Here is a 23,806-nt window from a genome sequence, read left to right as displayed (position 1 = left end):
GGCAGTGAATGAAGACACAGGAAATGTTTAAAGTCCATGAGTTAAAAATGATACTTGGGCGGGGGGCAATGCCTCATTAGAAGATGCTGGTGTTGGGGCTCAGGACAGGCTGCTTTAAAATATTCCACAATGGCATATTGATTATTTCAAATTAAAGGCACCTGAGCAGCAGCCAGTATAGGAGAGCATTCTGCCCCTCCTGTCTCTGTTCCCCCTGAAATCAGGAAATAAATCTCCCGTGTCAAAGGTGCTCTCCCTGAGTTCTTATCACCAGAGCCAGGAATTCAGGGCCGAGAAGCCTGTATAAACAACCTTGTTATTTTTACTAATTTACTACCTCGAGCTTAAACTCTGTTTAAATTCCTCACTAATTATGTACCTAAACCTAAGTTTCTTTGTCCTGTCATTTTCCCACAATTTTATTGTTTCTTTGTATAAAAAACTATATAAACTACATGCTTTATTCACTCAGAGAGCATTATTTCTCTGTGATCTCTTGTGTGCACATGTTAAATTAGTTTTTTTCCTGTTAATCTGGTCTTGTGTCAGTTTTATTATCAGTCCAGCCTTAAGAACACAAGAAGAATAGAAGGGGGGATTTCCCTCTCCCTCTGTCTGTAGAAGCTAATTCATTCTTTTGAAAACTAGTAAATAAAAGGAAAGAATCAAGCATTTATCCTGCCTTTCCTGGGTGAACTGTACTTCATGGTAATGAAATACAAGATGGGAGAAAGTTCTCTTTATAGAAGTACTTTTGCTAATAAATGAAGAAGGAATGATGGAAATAGAATATCACCATTTTGCAGCTCCTAATGAATCAGTGGACCTAGGTATTGATATTAACAGCTGCCAGCATCACAAAAAGAGACGACCAGGTATTATATGCTTCTTGATGGAAAAAAGAAACATCATCTATGAAATATTCTTACCTGAATCTGATCAAATTGGGGCCCGGTTGGAAAAGTCTTACCTCTGATGCCTTTGGCCTTCGTTTTTAACCAAACAGAAGCAGGCAGTATTGCGTTATGGTCATTGCAGTGTTTCTCAAACTTGAGTAACATGGACCCCTTTTAAAGGAAAGAATTCTTCCAGACCCTCACTGGTGATTGAAATTATTTTTATTTTTATTTTATTATTTACCATAGACATATAACTAGACGTGAACATTTTATGTCATAGCTCCTACACAGCTGTAAAACCAATATCCATTTACAAATCAAATATAAACAAAATGACCAAACTGATAAAATTCAAATGACCAACAGTGATTTAATGTGAGGGAAGATGTTTTGCTGAAATGAAGTTGCTGTTTGCAAAGGAACATGGTACTGATGACTGGGGTGGATGTTTTTGGTTTCAGCACTATATGCAGTCAGATGACATAATTCTCTCACTGTTTTTTCTCTAAAAACTCTCCTTCATGCTGTGTGATGTGACTTCACTTGGTCTTTGCTTGGCGAGAGCTCACTGGTAATAATACAGTGCCAAGGAGAGCAGTATAAGCACAAACTGAAATGGTTGTGCTCACAATTGTGACTAGGATTCAGTTACAAGATGGTTATCTAGACCAGTGGCTCTCAACTGTGGTTTCACTTTGGAATGTGTATTAAAATACAGTTAAATTAGGAGTCTCTCACGGTGGGGCATTAGTATTTCTTAAAAGCTTTTAGGCAGTTCTAATGTGCAGCCAATACTGAGAACTACTGATTTTGATGATCCAGAAAATGCTTATACTGATTATTCTTTAGCGTATAATCTAAAAGAAACACCACATTCAATCATTCTTATAGAGAATATGAGGTTCTCTGAGAATATGGCGGTGAACCCCAGGGGTTTGAGAAATTTGGATTTGGAGTTTGATTCCCAGGCCTAGTTGTATGGCCTTGGGTAACTTAACCCCTTAGAGGTTTAGTTTCTCTTTATAAAAAGAGATTAATAGTAGTACCTACTTCATAGGGTGTTTGTGAGAATTAGATGAGATAATAATGTGTACAAAGGGATAAATGTTAACGTCTGGTTCCTGGTGAGTACTTACTAAACGTTAGCTCTTAACCATTATGTTGATAACCATCTGGAAGCTACGAAAACATTTGCTGGGCAGATGCAAGCCACAAGAAAGAAGGAGGTGATGGGGGGAATAGGTTGCTGAGAGAACACTATGAGGAAGGGCATTTGGGGGCCTTTGATAGGTGGGGCATCAAAGGCAGTGATGATGGGGTGAGTTCAATAAGGGTGTCAGCCTGAGTTACGGCTAAGAGTTGACTGGCTTGAAGCCCAGACTGGCAGCACAAAGAAAAGGGGCGAGAATGAGGCACAGGGTCACCCAGAGGTAACAGTCCACAGGAAGAGATGATGATGCAAGAAAACAAAGATCTGGCCAGTAAAGAAAACAGACAGAATTCTAGGAGCAGACATGGCCACCTGCAGATGCTGAACCAAGGCCAAGCCTGCCGCAATCAGGGAGGAATCTGCTTTTCGTAGCAGGAGGTGGTGGCCAGTTTCCCAGGGCATGGCCAGCTCCAGCAGTTGCTGCTGAGCAGCCACTTGCCTCAAGGAGCAGTGAGAAGTGCCATCCATTCTAGGCCCTGCTGGGGAGCCAGTGGAGAGGAGCCTCACAGGATACGGTAGAGTGGGTATAAGGCATTAATAAACCATTAGGCTGTTTCTGAATTGTTGCTTCTGCGTTTCTGTGAAAAAGACTCTCTTTCCCTAGAAAGGCTACCTCTGAAATCTAAGCAGTTGATGTCCTTGGGCTCTGGTTCGGACAATGACAAACCATAGCTCTACTATCGACTCTGTAGTCAGATGGATAATGGATGGCATAAGCTTATGTGTGAACAAGCCCAGCTACTTCCTGTTTTAATAGTATCAGAAATTTTGATTTTGTAAGTCTTTTAAGGGACATAATAAACTTAGCAAATAACAGATATTAAAAAAACACACACAGAGAAAATCCCAAAATATCCTTATATAATGATTAGCAAGTCCTTCAGCCTGAAATACTATTCTTTGCAAATGATTATGTCAGGCATAATATTTTAGTAAAATAGCGATTTTAAAGTTATCTTTACAGAAGTGTTGCTTATATGAACTTCCCCCCCCTTTTCCAGGTTTATCATTGTTTTCCTTTCATATAATTTCCCTGGAACATGTTTTCTTCCTTGCCTGGTGAGTTCAAGTTTTACAGGTTTGTTTTATAGTTTAGTTTTTAAACGGATGTCTTTGTAATTGGGTTGAACCTCCAGGGGGCTGACGTTGTGGTGTTTCAGCTTCTAAATTTTAAACTTAAGGGACTTCTTTAACGTGGACACAAAAACTTCATAAAAGCTTTCATGGTGACTACACTGGGCCTTTAGGGCTAAGCTCTAAGGAGAATGAGAAAACAAAGAGTTATATTGTAACTTGCTTGGTTAATTTAATTTATTCACATATTTAACCACAGTCAGCACGTAGTTGTTTTCCTCAGAGGCCCACTTTCCAAAACACAATTTTCAAATGTCTTCTTTCCCTGCAAGCCTCTTTGCGTTGTTAACCCTTTTTATGTTTGCGAGCGTTTCTCTCCCGTACTGTAGTTACTTGCCATCCTAGCTGGACTCTGGTTGAGAATGGACCCTGTAAACCTGTTTTCATGGCATGCTTTCTGAGCCACCAATAAATCCCAAAGTTCTCCTGTATTAAATGCAATACAGGATCACACTTGTTTTACATGGCTGCCTTCTAGTTTAGGAAGCCATAACAGACACTGAAACAAAGATATGCAGGGCAAAAATCCCTTTTCAGCTAAGGAGCCCAGTATTTATTAACTGGAGAACACAGAAAGAAAATCCAGAGTATTATTTTTCAGGTATCTGATGACTTTTGGAAAATATTAATCCTGGAAATCAGTAAAGTGGTTCTTATCAACTAACATTTTTATTATTGTGGGAATTAATGGGTTTAGGAATTTAGGTCAATGTTAATGAGTAACACAAGTTCAGGAGCCAGCCCTCATGGCCTTGAGGTTAAAGTTTGGTGTGCTCTGCTTCGGCAGCCTGGGTTCAGATCCCAGGCGTGGAACCACACCACTTGTCTGTCAGTAGCCATGCTGTGGGGGCAGCTCACACAGAACTAGGACTTACCACTAGAATATACAACTATGTACTGGGGCTTTGGGGAGAAGAAGGAAAAAAACCAGATTGGCAACAGATGTTACCTCAGGATGAATCTTTCCCAGCAAAAAAAAAAAGGAGTTCACATATGTTTCTTCCTCATGCCTCTACTGAGTTTTATTTTCTATTCTGGAGGAAGCTTTTATTTACTGTCCAGCCCCCTGCCCCCAGGTTTAAGCACTCCTATTGTTTCCCAGAAGCCCATTGTGTTAACACAGTACCACAAACTCACCCTCCAAATGGGATGCTAATTTCCCTGATTGGTACCTGTGTCCAACTCAGCCTGTATTTTTATTTGCAAATTTCCTGTAAAAATGTGGGATTTTAGCAAAGTGATCCACTTTCCCTTCAGAATATTATTTTGTGTGGGATGAGGTTGTTACGGCCAAGATTTTTTTCCCCTGGTTTCCAATGTTTCAGAATCCCATCTCTGCTTCTTTTACTTGGGTGACAAATGGGCTTATTCATTGTGGGCTTCCATTTCTAAGCTCCTGAAAATTCAGTAAGATGAAGTGTACAGTGTCATCAATGTAAAGTCCTATTTTACATGTTGCTACATATATAACGCCTTGGAATTCAGCTGGCTTCTCATGACCAAAAGAAACTTTAAACTGGGTTAAAAACTGTTTTTAAACAACTTTGTAAAGTTGTTTCTTGGCCGTTTTTATTTTGCACTCAACAGCAAGAAAAATATCTAAGAAATAAAGCATTAGTAAAAATGCTGACACCAAGCAATTAAATCAAAGGGTAGTTTATTAAAAAAGAATCAAAACAGAAACTCTAAATACCAGTGTGTACATTGTACACATTTAAATGACTCACAAGAATGAAGTTTTTTCATATACATTAAGATCACACCACCTAGTTGTTTAGCAAAAAGATGTTCAAGGAGAAATCTGACGGCAAACTGCATCCAAGATTACCATCTCCAACGGACCGCATTTCAAACATGCAACAACGCCACTGGTAATAAAGCTTTGGAATGGGTGCTCATTCTATTGTTTCACTACAAACAGGATAGAAAGCAAGATAAGTTGAGAATTTATTCTAAAATAGAATGGAAGCTGTCATCGTCTACACCAGCACTCCTCACTCCTCTGCTGCCATTTTTAGCAAGTACTCCTTGTCGATCTTGAAGAGTCTCCATCCCTCTTCGCTGGACAGATCAGAAGCACCTCTTCTTTTGTAGAAGTTGATAGATGGTTCATTCCATTCTGCTACCAAGAAGTGCATGCTGCGGCAGCGACATTTCATTGCAACCTTTTATGGGAGAGGAAAACACAAACTCAGTGACCTTTCACCGGATTTCCAAGACCCAATTTTGATTCAGTCATTAAAATAATCCAGTAACCCTTACAAATTCAGAAACCAAAAATCAAGACGTACCTGGCTTAGGTTCTTCAGAATTTCTGATCCTATGCCAAAGCCTAAAAGAAAGAGAAGTACCATTTAAAAAGTCATTTTAAAGACTTCAAGCCCTAATTCTCTTTAGAGCTGCCTCCTGAACTCAATCATACCTCTATAATCACTCATCACGAAGAAGTCCTCAAGATACAACAGTTTGCCAATCCATGGGTCATAGGTAAAATAGTACATGGCAAAACCAACGATGCTGTGTCCTGTAATAAGAGTATCACATGAGATGTGGATGAAAAGCAATCCATGGAAGTTGTAGCTGCAAAATCAGAAGCCTATCACAGGTTTTAAAAAATATACATGCATGTATTATAAAAATAAGTAGCCACTGAACCGGACTGTCTCCTGACTTTTATGCTAGTGCAGTCCAGGCCACTGTTGGATGATCTCACTGTTCTCAGAACATGTATTTGCCAAAAGCACACATTAGAGCTAGCTGAAGCCAGGCTAAAATTGTGGACTGGCCACTCTGCAATCTGCTGGGTCTCAAACTCAGGAAGCGAGAATGCTGTTCATTACTTGCCAGAGCGAAACTGCTATGGTCTTAAACTAAACACACACATTATTCACATCCTATTGATATACTGGTATGTTGACTTGGGAATAAGTCAGGTTTACACGGCAGTTCAGAATAAGAAATATTTGTAGTTTAGAAACTCCACTTCCTTAAGGTCAGGACATCAGGCCAAAAAAAGCAACGTTTAATTTCAGAACTTGCCTTCCAATTCACACATTTTCAATTTGCTCTCCCCAGTTTTTAAGCCAGAAGAAGCAGAGGTACCCAGAAACAGGTGTTGTGTAACATCCACATCCCTCTAAAAAGCACCTCACCCCTTATGTTTTCTGCTCATTTCTTCTAGCTTGGGGAACAGACGTCAGAAAAAAACTTAAGCACCCACCCAAACAACTTCCCCTTTTAGTGCTGTCTTCTGACCAGTCAACAGGGACCAGCAAAAAAAAAAAAATTTACATCCTCTTATCGGGTGTCTATAATTCCAACTGGAGGCAAAGGTTTCAAATTAAACTTTCTAGCCATTTTATAGTCCTTTGCAAACACAGACAGGAAGCGAGTACAATGGAGTTTCTGATCTACCGTGTTTTAAGTGTGTGATAATAGGACCTTACCTCATTTATCATGATCATCTACTTTATTGTGTAAAGGATCTTTTAGTTACCTCCCCGCCCATCCATGTACACGGAAGGGCCATGTACATGGCGAAGCTAGAGACTGTAACCTGAAGATTGGGACAAATTAAAGAAAAAAATGTGATTTAACAATTACAAAAAAGGTTACGTTAGGGTCAAACAAGAACCATTTACGAAACTGAATTACAACAAATGACATTATACCTAACTCTTCCGGGTCTCCACAGCACTGTGATACTTACTTAAATGGCTCAAACTCTTCCGGGTCTCCACGGCACTGATACTTACACAGCTCTGTTAACCCGCCCTATTATTAAGTGCCGGACATCTATTTTTTTCCTCAGTAGTCTGAACACTGGTTGGCTATTATTTCTGGCCAACTTCTCAGTAACTTCGGCCTGTGTTGTAAGTGGCTCTACACAGCAGACACTACGATTTACACAACACTCGGTTTCTTTGGCTTCTGAAAGGGGAGGGCGGTTACCTTCCGGAGTCTGGTGTTCCTTGGGCACTTCTGCAACCAGGCAGTGGTAGAAGGGGTGCTCTCCGAAACCATCCTCTAGCAGATCTGCAAGGGGCAGCATAGATAGTGTTAGCCTCGGTAAAGGTGACAGGCACCAGACGCTCGTCCCTCGCCTCCCACTGTCGTGTTACCTTTTTCAGTTAACATTACTTGCTCTTCCATGTATTCATATTTAGCCAGTTCCTGGGGCGATGCGCATACGAGACAGGGAGAGAAAGAGGAAACTAAGTGAGGCCCCGGCCCGGCAGCTCCGCGGGAAAGGGCAGGGGGGGCAGCGGGCAGACGGGGCGCGATTTCTTCCCAGAGTCCGGCCCAGAGCGGCGCGGCCAGGCGGGGCTGGGGGAGAAGGGGGAACCTGCGCGAGACGCGGACTCTCCCGGAGACGGAGCCACCCCCCGCCCTGGGAGGAGCCCGGGCCTCGGCTACCTTGATCAGCCGCAAGATGTCACTGCAGTCGGCGGCGGTGGCCGGGCGGATCACGAATTTAGCCATTTTCGTCTTTTGCTTTTCTTCCCTTTGCGGACCAGGCCCCTGTACTTGAACAGCAGGAGGAGGTGGTTCCTCATTCGTCTCCCGGGAGCGTCCTCTTCTCAGTCAGGCTGGCACCATGACCCGGCGAACCTCGGTGAGCGACTGAAAAGCTTCAGCTCAAGCGACCAGAACTGCGCGCTCGAGCGACCGCCGGGCTCCTCTTTTTAGCGCGAAGAGGCCCCGCCCCCAGCTGTGATGCGGCGGCACCTCGTCCAATCAGGCCGCGACCGCCCCCCCTCTTCCGGGCGCCGCCCTCTCTTCCGGCCGTCGTGTGAACCCGGCCGCGCGGGTGGGGCCAGTGGGGCGTGCGGCAGGGTTCCCTAGCGGCGCCCTCTAGTGGCGCCTCTCGGAGCCTTACTGGAAGCTGGACCGCAGAACCTACGTGTCCTCCAGTAACCTTTGCGAAAGAGAGAGAGGAATTTCCCTGATGGCCCCCGACCAGTGACCTTGCTGTTTCTTTCTTGACCCGTCAGGGAAAGAAACTCAGGAGATCTGGCCTTGGGCGATGAGAAGAATTAGACGGCCTATTCTCAAACTGTGGTCCCGGGGATGCTGTGGGTCCCAAGATCCTTTCAAGGAGTCTGTCATTTGCCTTTATCACTCTCGCTGGAATTTTCCAGAGGTGACCTGTTGTGTGATGAAGTCATCACTCTGATGACTAAAGGAATACGTCCTTGTGTATTCTTATGTTTTACAAAATTTCCTAAGGTAGTTTATTTGGATTCCTCAATAAGTTTTCACCCTGTACAGTAGTCCCCACTTATCTGCGGGGGATAGTTCCAAGACACTCAGTGGATCCTGGAACTGGGGATAGTACTGAACCCTATATATACTATGTTTTTTCCTATATATACATACCTATGATAAAGTTTAATTTATAAATTAGGCACAGTAAGAGATTAACAACAATAACTTCTCTGGCGTATCTGAAGTGCCAGCATCACTGCTCTTGTGCTTTGGGGCTATTAAGTAAAATAAGGGCGACTTGAACACAAGCACTGTGATACTGGGACAGTCATCTGATAACTGATATGGTTGCTAAGTAACTAAGGGGTGGTACCGGCTAAGGTATACAGCGTGGATACGCTGAACAAAGGGATGATTCACATCCTGGGCGGGACAGAGTGGGAAGGCTCAAGATGTCATCACGTTCGCTACTCAGAACGGTGCACAATTTGAAACTTATGAATTGTGTATTTCTGGAATTTTCCATTTAATGTTTTCGGACTGTGGTTGACCGTGGGTAACTGAAACTGGAGAAAGTGAAACCGCAAATAAGGGGGGAATACTGTACTTGAGATCTTTAGAATTAACAGAATGTTTTCTTTCTTGCTTTTTCCCCTTCTTATTGTTTCTCAAATCTCTGACTTTCCTTGAGGAAACACTTTCCTTCTGCCTGGGTTACACTCTTCATAATTTTCTTTAATGAAGGTCTGCTTTTGTACAATGTTCTGTTTTGCTTGTCTAAATATGTCTGTAATTCATCTTAAAATTTTTGAAGAATTTATTTCACTGCTTACAGAATTTGAGATTGGAAGTGATTTTCTTTCAGCATATTGACAATATCTGACTATCTTCTGGCTTCCATTGCTGTTGAAAGTTGTTGTAATCCCTACTTGCTCCATCCTCTTTGCTTCTTTTTATTCCCTTTTTTTAACTTTCTATTTTGAAATAATTATAAATTTACAGAATGTGTGATGACATTATTGCTTCAGTGACTAAAGGAATGTGTGCTTATGTATTCTTATGTTTTCTGGAATTTTCAAAGGTAAGCATTTTGGATTCTTTGATAATTTTTAAATGTCGTGGGACCAAAATTTTTGTTAACAGTTGGCTTAGAGTAAAGCTATTCCTGGATTGTACCCACTGGAACAAGTTTTCAAGCCTCTTGCAGATAGAGTTTTCTTTTACAACCCACCTTTCCAGACAGACCTTCCTGAGGGTCCTGCCTGGGTTCTGGGATGAGTCACAGAGAACGAATAAAAGGGACCTGCAGCATTCTCTTTCTGTAGAATGAGAGATTGGACTATCACCAAATGACCTCCCCCACGACATTCAACAAGTGAGTCTCTGCCTTTGTTCGCAATATCCTGTAAGTAGAAAGAAAGCAAAAGTGAGTTCTCTCTTACCCTTCCCACCCTCTGGGGATGTCATGCATGGTGAGTCACTGTCAGCTGGGAGTTTAAGAAATGTCTTTCTCAAAGATCTTTAAAAATAGTATTGATTCTCATCTACCTAATTCAGGTGGTGTCTTTCCTGTCACCGTGACACATGGAAGACCATTCATAGGCCCTTCCCTCCTCTGCTTTGGTCTAAATTGTGGGAGGATGGAGGGGAGCTTGTTACAAATTTACTGATAACAGTAAATTAGACCTCCATGACTAATGATAGCTGCTTCGTTGAAGGAAAAACAAGACCGTTTTCAGTTTGGGTTGCTTAGTTTTTTAGAATAATGATTGTTTCATTAAAATGCATTATAATTTTTTTTATATTTATTCTGTTTTTTCAGTTTAAGTTTCATGCTCTTATGTTCAACTTTGCCATTATGACAAGAAGAGCCTATTCTGAAAAACAGATGGCTAACACAAGCTCCTTGTGATTGTAGTTGTGCACATGTAGAAGCTTTATATGTACATAAAAAAAAAGACTAGAAGGAAACCAACCTGTTGACAGGGATTATTTTTCTTTTTGTATTTCCACACTTCTCCAATTTTCTTAATCAGTAATTAAACTTGAAGAAAAGAAACTTGAATTTTCTTCGGGGCAGGGAATCAAGTTAGGCTTTTCCATTGTCATGAAGAGATGGGTGCAATGGATAACCAACATTACTGCCTCTTGATACTGGAATTTAGATTTAAAATTGCATGAAAAGGGATTAACTGCCTAGCATTTGGAAAACTTTTGTTTGGTTAATGCCTCAACAAATCAACAAATATTTATTGAGTCTCGTGCTAGGTGTTTAGCAGTTATAAAGGAGGACTAAGTTTTGAAACCAGCTCTCTGGGCGTATGGTTTACTTTTAGAGAGGTGTGTGTGGTTTACTAAACAGAGTTTAATCTTCGTGAGAAAGAGAATCCTATAACTGAGGAGGTCTGAGTAGGGGGAGAGGAGGAGGAAGGGAAACCACCAAGGCACATTGTGGCCAAGGCGCATCGTGAGTGTGGGTGCTTTATATTCATTGTCTCATCTGAGCCTCACAACTGTCTTGTGAAATAGGTAATGTTAGCTCCATCTTTGGAACTGAGAAAAACCTGAGGCTCAGAGGGGTTACAAAATTGCCAAAGCCAGGAAAACGGTAGAGCTAGGGAAGAAGGAATTCTGTTGATTTCAGTGCCAAAGTGAAGCTCTCCAACCTGCCCTATTAAAGTATTAGGAAAGGTGTCAATTCTTTTTTCTGTTTATGAAAGTAATGCATACTGATTAAGAAAATTGGAGAAGTGTGGAAATACAAAAAGAAAAATAATCCCTGTCAACAGGTTGGTTTCCTTCTAGTCTTTTTTTTTATGTACATATACATGCAGGGCTGATACTCAGTTGGTATATACAGTGTAGTGGATTAAAAATGGCCACAAATTCATTGCAGCTCCTCCCATCAAGAGGTAGAGTCTATTTCCCCATTCCTTGAATCTGGACTGGCTTTGTGACTTGCCTTGACCAATAGAATGCAGTAGAAGTGGTAGTGTACAACTTCTAAGCAATACCTTAAGAGATTTTTTTTTTTTTTTTTTGAGCAAGATTAGCCCTGAGCTAACATCTGCTGCCAATCCTCCTCTTTTGGCTGATGAAGACTGGCCCTGAGCTAACATCTGTGCCCATCTTCCTCTACTTTATATGTGGGATGCCTGCCACAGTATGGCTTAAGCTATACATAGATCCACACCGGGGATCCGAATTGGTGAACCCCGGGCGCTGAAGTGGAACATGCAAACTTAACCACTGTGCCACCAAGCAAGCCCCTCAAGAGATCTTTTTTTAAAGATTTTATTTTTCCTTTTTCTCCCCAAAGCCCCCCGGTACATAGTTGTGTATTTTAGTTGTGGGTCCTTCTAGTTGTGGCATGTGGCATGCCGCCTCAGCATGAGCTTGACAAGCGGTGCCACGTCCACTCCCAGGATCCGAACCGGTGAAACCCTGGTCTGCCGAAGCGGAGCGGGCGAACTTAACCACTTGGCCATGGGGCCAGCTCCCAGCCTTCAAGAGGTCTTAAAGCTTCTGCTCATGCCTTCTTGGATCGCTGCTGCTGCCACGTGAAGGTACTTGAGCTAGCCTCCTTGAGGATGAAAAACTTCTTGAAGAGAGAGGTCCAGCTGACAGCCAGCACCAACTGCCAGATGTGTAAGTGAGGCTGTGTTGCCATCCAATCTTAGTTGAGCTGTGAGATGATTGTAGCCACACAAGTGACTCTAGGAAAGACCAGCAGAAGAACCACCTAGCTGATTCCAGCCCATGTTATCAATCCACAGAATCACGAGCTAATAAAATGGTTGTTTTAAGCCACCAAATTTTGGGGTGGTTTGTTACACAGCAGAGGCTAACTAAAACCAGATGACCATTTTGGTTATTTACACCTAGCTTCCATTCTGATTGGTTGTAGTGTCCATTCTGACTGGTCTGTGCTTTGCTGTACCCATTTAAAAATATTTTTAAAATCACCTGTGTGTGTGTGTCTGTGTAGTAACAACAAATTGGTATCATATGTCTATAATTTGTATCCTGCGGAATAGTGTAGTGGCTTCTTAGCTGCTACAGCTTTGGAATTAGACACACCCCATCTTTGTGATTGTGTTAAGTTACTTAATCTTGTTAAGCCGTCATTTCTTCATCTGTAATAAGTAAATAATAATAATATCCTTCATATGGTTAGTTGTGAGGACTGAATGAAATAATACACGTAAAATGCTCAGCACAGCACCTGACATAGTTGTTAGCATTATTACTATTAACATTATAGTGTAGTTTCTGATGTCATTATGTATATTTACATTAAAAAATGCAACGGCTCCTTAGAGTTCCATCACATGCAATTTATTTTACCATTCTGTTGTTGAAGATTTAAGGTTTTTTTTTTCAATGATAAATAATTCTTCGATGAACATCTTTTGTTCCTTTTGGGCAAAACTTGTTCAAAACTTGGGCCACCCAAGTTTTGGCCCAGGTTTATGATTGTTTCCTTAGGCAGACTCCTGGAAGGGAAATTGCCAGGTAAGCAGAGATGTAATTTTGTTGATCTGGAGCCAGAGAAACACTCTAAATTCAGATTCTCATTACATGAAATTATAGATTTGGATGACTCTCCAGATACGCTCACTGTAGCTTGAATTATCTAAATTTTGATAACATCTGGTAAGATCTGTGTTCCACAGGTTGTAGTACTTGGAATGGACCAGAAGTTGGCTCTTTCTCAGAGGGTGATTTTCTTGCTACTTGTGGGTAACAACCTGTGAGAATGATCAATAGAAACAACCAACCCCAAGAAAACACTGTTTGGGGCCAAGATTTCTTTTCTTTTCTTTTGTGAGGAAGATTGGCCCTGAGCTAACATCTGTTGCCAATCTTCCTCTTTTTGTCTTGACCTCCTTGAACTAACATCTGTGCCAATCCTCCTCTATTTTATGTGGGATGACACCACAGTGTGGCTTGATGGGCAGTGCTAGGTCTGTGCCTGGGATGTGAACTTGCAAACCCCAGGTGGCTGAAGTGGAGCACGTGAACTTAACCATTATGCCACTGGGCCAGCCCCCTTCTTTTCTTTTCTCTTTTGAGAAATTATGCTTTAGGACATGGAAGCCTGTTTCATCTTTAGGGGTGGACCATCAAAAGTGTAAGACTTCTCTTTGTGAATGTAAGGTATTACGCTACTTTAGGCTGCAATTAAAAGAGGCTGGTCAGTAATAAATAAGGTATTAATCAGGACTCTCATTAGCAAGTGATGGTAACCAACTCTAGCTTAGGCAAAAGGGGAATCCACTGCTCACTGTAGGAAGCACAGGAATGACAGGAACCAGGACCTTATGGTACAGTCTGAAATACATATTGAGTGAGAGAAAACATCAAGGACAGCTATTTGTTTCCTAGAACAGCATCTTCTGCCATTTTTTTTTTTTTGGTCAGGAAGATTGGCCCTGAGCTAACATCTGTGCCAGCCAATCTTCCTCTATTTTATGTGGGAGGCAGCCACAGTGTGGCTTGATGAGCAGTGCTAGGTCCGTGCCTGGGATCTGAACCCGTGAACCCCGGGCCGCCAAAGTGGAGTGCACAAACTTAACCACTATGCCACCAGGCTGGCCACAGCATTTTCTGCTTTTGAAAAATTATTGTCCCCATACACCCAACTAGATGGTTCCCTTTGGTGGGGGGCTGCCAATCAGAGTATGCCACCCCCTTAGTCAATATTGTGACCCAAGTCCTGCCAGCCAGTCTTTTCTCATTGGCACCAAGAAAGGCCTTTCCTTTCTGTTGGCACATCTGGGAAGATGTGGAGGTTGAGATAATGACTTTGACCTGCCAGAGAAGACTGACCGCATTTGAGTTTCTGGCTCTGCATAGCCACGGCTGGGATTGCCTGCATCCTCCCAACTACCACTGTTGCCTACTTTTGACCATCTCATACCACCCCTCCCCAAAACCACCTCACTACACACACTTGTAAGGAGAAAGGGAGCCAAATGGTCAAAAAGCCTCCATTCTGCTCACCACAGAAAGAAGTGGAGATAAGAAGCTCCTTGGCCAGAGAGGGAGGTTGGGGTGGTAAATGCCGTTTGGGAACATACAGATATGGGTGTGATCATGCTTGATTTCCCATGGACGTGCCCAGCTCTGCTCATTTCTGACCCTTGCCATAAGGAATGCTTACAGCAAACCAAAGAATGAGAAGCTGTGTCGGTAGACTGGGGCAGAGGTGGTCCCCTGTTGTAAGGAGTCATCCCAAGCCGCCCCTATCTGTTTATGAGATGAATTGATTTGCCTTCCTAGCCTGAATCCATCCCAGGCTGTTACCATTGCACTCCATGGGGCTCTTACTGAGGATCATAAAATTCATGGCAGAGAGAGACCATGGAGACCCTTTGGTTAAAGTTTAAGAGAGAAGATCATGGGGGCCGGCCCAGTGGCGCAGTGGTTAAGTGCGCACATTCCGCTTCAGCAGCCTGGGGTTCCTCGGTTCGGATGCCGGGTGTGGACATGTCACAGCTTGGCAAGCCATGCTGCAGTAGACATCCCACATTAAAGTAAAGGAAGATGGGCACGGATGTTAGCTCAGGGCCAGTCTTCCTCAGCAAAAAGAGGAGGATTGGTGGCAGATGTTAGCTCAGGACTAATCTTCCTCAAAAAAAAAAGAGAGAGAAGATCATGTCTCTTTTTTTCCTTTGTGCGCTTTGTGAGGAGGCCAGCGCATTGGCAATTGTACTAAATCTGCAGAGTCTGCCCCCTGGAAACCACATGTAGAGGCTGAGTGACTTTTAGGCAGAGACATGGACATATTCCAGGGCTATGAATGTTTATGACTTAAGACTGGCCGTTGGCCTCCACCATGAACACTTTTTATTTCAAGGTTCTACAACAGCAAGGTAGTTACGTGAAAGCAAGTTGGGTTATACCATCCCTTTTGTATTAGTTAGCTATTGCCACATAAATTACCACAAACTTAGTGGCTTAAATTACATACATTTATTATCGTGGTTTCTGTAGGTCAGGAGTCTAGGCATGGCTTACCTGGGTCCTCTGCTCAGGTGTCGGCCAAGCTACATTCTCATGTGGGAGCATGGCCAAGTGAGAAGCCGCTTAAGCTCAAGTTGTTGGCGTTGGCAGAATTCATGTCGTTGACTGAGGGCCTTGGCTTCTTACTGGCTGTCGGTTGAGGCTGCTTGTGGTTTCTAGAAGCTGCCTGCAGTTCCTTGTCACATGGGCTTACCCAATACGGCCCTTTACTTCATCAAGCCAGCAGAGGAGAGTCTCTGGAGTAGTCTTCTAGCGAGATAGAGTCCTTTTTTTATTGTGAAAAAACCCCCACATAACATAAAATTTGCCATCTTAACCATTTTTAAGTGTACAGTACAGTAGTGTTAACTACAGATCTTCCTCGACTTACGATGGGGTTATATCCCAATAAACCCATCTTAAGTTGAAAATATTTTAAGTCGAAAATGCATTTGATCCACCTAACCTACCAGACATCATAGCTTAGCCCAGCCTGCCTTAAACATGCCCAGAACACTTGCATTAGCCTACAGTTGGGCAAAATCATCTAACACAAAGCCTGTTTTATAACAAAGTGTTGAATATCTCATGTAACTTATTGAATACTGTACCAAAAGTGAAAAACAGAATGTTCTTTGGGGTAGAGAATGGTTGTAAATGTATCAGTTGTTTACCCTGGAGATCGCAAGGTTGACTGGGAGCTGTGGCTGTGCGGGATCATGAGAGAGGATCGTACTGCATATTGCTAGCCTGGGAAAAGATCAAAATTCAGAATTTGAAGTACAATTTCTACTGAATGTATGGTTTCTTTTGCACCATCATAAAGTTGAAAAATTGTAAGTGGAACCAACGTAAGTTGGGGACTGTCTATATATGCATATTGTTGTGTAGCTTTTCCATCTTGCAAAACTGAAGCTCTGTACCTATTGAACAACTCCCCATTTCCCCCTCCCTCAGCCCCTGGTAACCACCATTCTATTTTCTGTCTCTATGAATTTGACTACTTTAGATACCTCGTATAAGTGGAATCATACAGTGTCTTTTTGTGACTGGTTTATTTCACTTAGCATAATGTCCTCAAGGTTTATCCATGTTGCAGCCTATGACAAAATTTCCATCTTTCTTAAGGCTGAATAATAGTCCATTGTATGTATATACCACATTTCTTTATCCATTCATCCATTGATGGACATTTAGGTCGCTTCTGCATTTTGGCTATTATGAGTAATGTTGCAATGAACCTACGTCTGCAAATATCTATTTAAAATCTTGTTGTCAGTTCTTTTGGATATATACCCAGAAGTGGGATTGCTGGATCATATAGTAGTTCTATTTTTAATTTTTTGAGGAATCTCTATACTGTTTTCCATAGTGGCTGCACCATCCTACATTCCCACTGTAGGTGATCAGAATTTGCCACCCCAAATGTGTCTCTTTGGCTTGATTATTTTTAAGAACAAAAGACTCTGAAAGAAACTTTGACTTTCCCCCTAACTGCCCAAAAGAATTTAGGATACAAGGCCTGTTCCAGGAAGGAGCTATCACCACTGATAACTATAGGATAATGCAAAATAGCTGTGATAGAAAGGCACCAACAAGCCAATTTTTATGAAAGTTCTGTCTCTCGGATCACATTGTCTCTAGGTAGCTCAGCAAGCACTTGTTTAACAAACATTTGCTTTTCCATCTCCGTGTGAATTGCCTTCCTCCCCTCTGAAGTCCCAAACCACTACCCACAACATCCTCCTTTGTCTTTAGCTGAAGATGGTATTTAAGGTGGCGGCTTTGGCCATTTTGGAGAGTTACTCAGTTTTCCTGGGTTTCTCCCATGTATACATGTTATTAAACTTTGTTTGATTTTCTCTTATTCTGTCTCATGTCAACCAGCCAGAAGGACCTAGAGGGTAGAGGAATAGGTCTTCCTCCCCTATACCACCAATAGTGTACAAGGGTTCCCTTTTCTCCATATCTGCACCAGCACTTGTTATTTTCTGTGTGTTTTTTTTATAATGATCATCCTAACAGGGATGAAGTGATACCTCATTGTGGTTTTGATTTGCACTTCTCTGATGATTAGTGATGTTGAGCATCTTTTCATATGCTTGTTGGCCATTCGTATATCTTCTTTGGAGAAATGTCTATTCAAATCCTTTGCCCATTTTAAAATCAGCTTATTTGTTTTTGTTGTTGTTGAGCTGTAGGAGTTCTTTTTATATTCTGGACATTAACTTCTTATCCGATATATGATTTGCAAATATTTTCTCCCATTCAGTAGGTTGCCTTTCACTTTGTTGATTGTTTCCTTTGATGTGCAGAGGTTTTTAAGTTTGATATAGTCCCATTTGTCTATTTTTTGCTTTTGTTGCCTGGCAAGAGTTTTACATAATGTAACATAATCATGGAAGTGGCACCCTATCACCTTCACCATATTCTATTGCTTAGAAGCAAGTCACAAGTCCTGCCCATACTCAAGTGGAGAGGATCACACAAAGGCACTGGGAGGAAGGATCATGGCAGCCGCCTTGGAGTCTGTCTGCATGTAAAGGGCAGTAGAAGCCTGCTTCTTATTCAACATTTAACAAACATTTATCAAGGTCTGTTTCCTGCCAAGCATTGCACTTGGAGAAGGGTGAAATAAATATTGCCTAGTCCCTGCCCTCCAAGGACTTACAGTTCAACATTACAGACCCTTATGGTTCTAGATATGGTTGGAAGGGATCCAGCTTCCTGGATAAAAAGGACAAGAACAATCTGAACTGAGGGGCAGATACACAGTTTGTCACCCATTCAGTGTGACCTACCTCCTCCAGGCAGCCCTCCCTCTCTCCCCTGCTGAAGTCATGTCCAAAGGGAAGACTACTGCCCACCACTCAGCCCAGGGATCAAGGCTCTAACTCCTCATAAATACTTAGGAAATCTCAAAAGTACAATCAGCCATCCTTAGGCCTCCTAAAGTATTAGCTCTTTGAATCTGGGTATGGCAGTTACTCAATAAGATCATAGGAAATAATTGCCTGTGAGTGCACACAGTATAAGCCACCCCCTGTTTTCCCTATGGCCCCTGGGTACGTGCAATAGATTTTAAAGCTCAGAATCCAGCTTACCGATCTTTGTACCATTCATAAACTGGAAATTAATTGTTAACAGTGAATCCAGGAAAACAGAGGATACTTCAAAGAAGGAAATACAAGAGCGTGAACTCCACCCAAACAGCCTCTGTTTGACCTGAGGAACAAGGAACCAACCTATGTTCTGGCTGTGGTGTGAGCAGATGTTGGGCATATTCTGCTGGAGGCAACAGAGGTTATTATCTGAGAACTCATTCTGGAGGTGGAGGGTATGGGAGTGAGTCATTCCTTTTGGGGGATGATGGAGGTAGGGGAAGGGTGCAAGATCAAAGGGGGACCCAGAACCATAGGATTGAGAGAACTGTAATACGTTTTAAAGTCTCCTTAAAAGATTAATTGCAGGAGGGTGCTACAGGAGAGGAAGAAACAAGATATGCAACTAGCATTTCTTAATGCCTACCATGAGTGGCATGCCTTGCTTGTCATTTTACAGATGATTTCATTTAGTCTTAATTACCATGTATTATTACTCAGTTTTTACGTATGTCCTGCTTTGTCATCTAAATTCTATTAAACTAAAAAGATATTTGTTGTTATATGGGAAAAAAAGGGTTAATTTTGCATTGCCATTACAGAGCTTCAGGGGAAGCTGAGAATGAAATCAGCCGTTTAAATAAAGCTGGCCTGGCTGAGTATAATCTGGAAGAATAAGGGATTGTTTTTTCCTTCAAAGCCCTCCAACCTCTATTGTTGAGATTTCTGTCATCATAGAAGCATAGAATATTAATGATTCTCTAGTCCAAATTCCTCATCTAATAGCTAAGAAAACTGAAATGCAGAGCGGGTAAAGTGCCTGTCCAAGGTCAGACAGTGAGAAAATGGCGGAGTCAAAAATAAAACTGAGGCCTCCTAACTCTTAGTCAAGAGATCTTTTACTATACCACTGTGAAATTATAGCCCTCATAGATCTGGCAAAAAATGGAAAATTTACAAACAGACATTTATCAAATACTGTGCTAAGGCTGGAGCTCAGGCAAAAAACTATAAACATTCAACACACTTGGTCCACTTCTCACAAATTGTTTTATAAGCACACACCTTGTTTAAATTACAGCAAAGAATGCTTGCTCTTAACAGTTCCGGTCTCCCCAGTTTATTCCTCTTCCTAAGCTTTCCTTCTCTTCTCTGCCTTGCACCCCTGACCTCATGCCAAGAATGAGACTGATAAGTAGGACTCTGCAATATGAATCAGGAATACCTACAGCCTTAGACAGGTAAACAATCAACGCCACTAGGAGATCCCCACCACCCTAAGAGGCTGCAGGAAGCTGCCCCCATCCAGACTCCTTCAAAGAAGGAGAATTCCAGAGGCCATAGCACTTTCTGCTTGTGGAGGATTCCTCTCTGAACATCTAGTCAGTGAATCTGGGGCATCACAATGCCATCATTCTTTCTGAGATGAGCACTGTCCCAATACTTTGAAAATGATCCACAGCTCTTCATTTATGTTCTTCCCTCATAGATAGAATACACACTCATTATCTGGCAGGAAGAGTGGGTTTTCCCATCCAAGCAAGTGACGTAGAGAATGCCAACCTATTGGTATGAAGCTAAGGGGTAGTATTCGGTAAGTACTTTTTGGAAGGTGAAGCTGAGTGTACTTGTGTGGCAGAAAAAACAGGGATTGTTGAGGCCAGGTAGACCTAGGTGCAAATCCCAGCGCTGCCAGATACCAGCTGTGTGATTTAGGACAAGGTTCTTGAATCTCAGTGTGCTTATCTGTAAAATGGAGTTAATAATTAGTTTCCTCCTCCTAGGGTTGTGAATATTAAATGCTGTTGTAAAACCCTTTGCAGAGTGCTTAGAATGTAGTAGGTACCCTCTAAATGTTTATTCCTTTCTGTCTACCTAGTAATATAAAGCTTATAACAATCTTTAGCTTAGGAAGAATAATTGTGAATGGTCCAATGAGGAGAGAGAAGGATTTGTCCCTAAGTCTATTTTTATCCCACCTTACACAGGATCATTCTCTTATTCATTGACCTTTGTCATGAGGCTTTGACCTTCCTCCTGAATAATAAATGTGCAATGATTCTGTTAACATTGGCCAACCAATGAGGGCTGCCCCACTGGTCATAGAATCAGGAATCCTTGCAGAGGCTGGGTAATCAGTATTGTAATCCCTATTGCACTCTGCCTGGAGCATTTTCTCTGCCTGATAGACATCATGTGGACAAGGTCCAATCCAGAACACACCACCTGGGATAAATTATTTACAACCCTGTCTCACCTTAGAAGTGCACCTCATCTGTTATCTGATTAACAGTCAACTATAAACCTGGAGATTTTTTTTTTAAAGAAGCAAGCTTAGTGAAAGTAGGAGAAAATGTTGAAAAGGCCATTATGCAGAACATATTAATCCACACAACTTTTTTCCCTTCTCCTTTTTATAGATATTTTACAGTTATACCAAATAGAGGGAAATTATGCAGTTATAGTGCTTAGAATCTGGGGAAGGACAGCAGACAGAACAATATCCCAAACTTTCTTTCAGTACTGAGTCTCTGAAGCCATGGTTAAAAACAAAAAGCTGTTAAAGAGCTGTGAATAGTGGTTAAGCACTCTTCACTGACCTTTGGCAATATATAGCAATGAAACACAATTGACAATTTTGTAATTCTCTTAACTCAACTTTCAGAATGTTCCAAATACATTGAAAACTGTAAACCAATATATCTAAGAATCCCAGGGAACCCCAAGGAGCAAAAACACAAAGAAAACTACACTGAGGCACTACAGAATCAAATTTCTGAAAACCAGTGATAAAGAGAAAATCTTAAAGATAAGATTGATCACTGGTTTCTCATCAAAAACAATGCAAATCAGAGAGTGGTGGGGCAACATCTTTAAAGTACTGAAAGAAAAACACTGTCAACCTAGAATTTTATATCCAGTGAAAATGTCCTTCAAAGATGAAGGCAAAATAAAGACATTTCAGAAAACCAAAGCTAAGAGAATTCATCACTAGTGAAATTGTACTACAAGAAATGCTAAAGGAAGTTCTTCAGGCTGAAGGAAGGCTGATACCAGATGGACACGTGAATTTATGCAAAGGAATGAAGAGTATCAGAAATGGTAAATATGTGGGTAAGTATAAAAGACGTTTTTCTTGTTTATAATGTCTTTAAAAGATAAATAACTGCTTAAATGAGAATAATAATAGTGTATTATGGGATTTATAACATTTGTAGAAGTAGAATATGAGCGTAATAGCATAAAGAATGGAGGAGATGGGATGGAAGTATATTGTTATAAGATTCTTACATTATATGTTAAATGCCATAACATTTAAAGGTAGACTGTGATAAATTAAAGATTCATATTGTAAAGCTTAGAGCAACCACTAAAAAAATTAAAAAGGTATAGCTAATATGTCAATAGAAGAGAGAAAATGGATTCATAAAAAATAATCCAAGAGAAGACAGGAAAAGAGGTAAAAAGGAAGAAAGAGCAGATGGGACAAACAGAAGTGTAGGACTACTGTTGTTTCTGATATCTTATACCTATCAGGTAAGAAGGAAGACCGTAAAACATCTTGTATTTACTTCTCAAAATTAGAATGAGATAAAGAATGAGTAAGTAGAGGCCGGCCCCATGGCCAAATGGTCAAGTTTGCACACTCTGCTTTGGCGGCCCAGGGTTTCACCAGTTCGGATCCTGGGCATGGACCTATCACTGCTTCTCAAGCCATGCTGAGGTGACATCCCACATAGCAGAACTAGAAGGACCCACAACTAGAATATACAACTATGTACTGAGGGGCTAGGGGAGAAGAAGAAGAAAAAAGATTGGCCAACAGATGATAGCTTAGGGCCAATCTTTGTTTGTTTGTTTTTGTTTTTTTTGAGGAAGATTAGCCCTGAGATAACATCTGCTACCAGTCCTCCTCTTTTTTCTGAGGAAGACTGGCCCTGAGCTAACATCCATGCCCATCTTCCTCTACTTTATATGTGGAACGCCTACCACAGCATGGCTTGCCAAGTGGTGCCATGTCTGCACCCGGGATCTGAACCAGCGACCCCTGGGCCACCAAAGCAGAACGTGCGCACTTAACCACTGTGCCACAGGGCCGGTCCAGGGCCAATCTTTAAAAAAAATGAATGAGTAACTAAACATGATATCCAGACTCCTACATAGAATTCAGTAGCTTTTGTTGATGATAACATCAGCTACATTCTGATTCATTCAGCATTGAACAGTAGCTTAAGCCATTAAAAACTTTAAAAAACTCAATTAGGGCAATTAACCATGTTATCAAGGACCTGGGCTTTTAAAACTCTTCCACTGTGTAGTCATCCTTAACTCATCCCATGAACATAACAGTGCTGTGATAGCTCCAAGCATCATGTCCTCACAATCAGCATCCCAAGCAGGGAAAAAAGGTCAGGAGCAAAAATCTTTGTCCTAACGAGGCTCTGTCTTTTTATCTGGGAAGCAACATCTTCCTTAGAATCCCCCAGAAGTCTTCCCTTTATGTCTTATCAGACAGTACTGGGTAATATGGCTACCCATGGCTGGCTGCAAGGGTGCCTGGGTCATTGAGTATCTGGAAAAGGAGAACAGAGGTGCTATGTTTGGCTAAGATGAATTGTGATTCTTTCTTTGAGGTTGGGCACGTTGCTGCCCAGAACAAAACTGAGATTCTGTTAGCAAGGAATTAGAAGGGAGTGGATATAGGGTAGGCATATAGGTGTCTACTAGGATCAGTTGTGGAAGCATAGAAAAAGAAGAATCTCAGAGGCCAAAATTGGCACAGCTCAATCTGGCACTGTACTGGAACAAGAATACCCTGATACAGGAACTCCAGTAGTTGAATCTTGAGATGGGTGTTTGCTATTGTGGAGATGGATACATCAGTCTCTCCTTATTCATTTATTTATTTAACAGACTTTTATTGTATCAGGTATTGTTGTAGTCTCTGGAATTGTAGCAGTGGAAAAATCAGACAAAATTCGTTGCCCCCATGGCGCTTACATTCTAGTGAATGCATCTTACCTGAATGCAACTGATTCCATGTTCACCAGTAAATTTTCTAATTGTAGTTGGGTTTCTCATGGCCCCCAAGCAGTCCCACATCTCATTATGAATTAAGAAATTGATATTCTTATTTCATATATCAGTCTCTTGGTTGATGTGAGTCCTCCTAGGGACACATTCACCTTTAGTGAAGTGACAAATCGTTTCTTTTTTAAATTATTATTTTATTGAGGTCACATTAG

At 41.6% G+C, this 23,806-nt stretch overlaps 1 protein-coding gene across 1 annotated transcript; it reads right to left on the bottom strand.

The window, feature by feature from the left end:
* Window positions 1–4,883: 4,883 nt before the first annotated feature.
* SAT1 (spermidine/spermine N1-acetyltransferase 1) lies at window positions 4,884–8,334 on the bottom strand. The gene is made up of 6 exons (XM_014867871.3): window positions 7,660–8,334; window positions 7,365–7,416; window positions 7,195–7,278; window positions 5,666–5,767; window positions 5,535–5,575; window positions 4,884–5,408 (listed from the first exon to the last, which is right to left on the bottom strand). The coding sequence occupies exons 1-6, from the start codon at window positions 7,723–7,725 to the stop codon at window positions 5,238–5,240; spliced, it is 516 nt and encodes a 171-aa protein (XP_014723357.1). The 5' UTR covers window positions 7,726–8,334; the 3' UTR covers window positions 4,884–5,237.
* Window positions 8,335–23,806: the final 15,472 nt, after the last annotated feature.

This window comes from Equus asinus, chromosome X, assembly GCF_041296235.1.
Source record: "Equus asinus isolate D_3611 breed Donkey chromosome X, EquAss-T2T_v2, whole genome shotgun sequence".
Lineage (NCBI taxonomy): Eukaryota > Metazoa > Chordata > Mammalia > Perissodactyla > Equidae > Equus > Equus asinus.
This window is presented reverse-complemented; position numbering and strand designations above follow the sequence as displayed.

Excerpts from the sequence above, each read along its gene's own strand:
- SAT1 (XM_014867871.3), bottom strand. The coding sequence starts at position 7,725 with ATGGCTAAATTCGTGATCCGCCCGGCCACCGCCGCCGACTGCAGTGAC. Across the intron at positions 7,417-7,659 it reads ACATCTTGCGGCTGATCAAG|GAACTGGCTAAATATGAATA; the intron begins GTAGCCGAGGCC and ends GCATCGCCCCAG. Across the intron at positions 5,409-5,534 it reads TTCTGAAGAACCTAAGCCAG|GTTGCAATGAAATGTCGCTG; the intron begins GTACGTCTTGAT and ends CTCCCATAAAAG.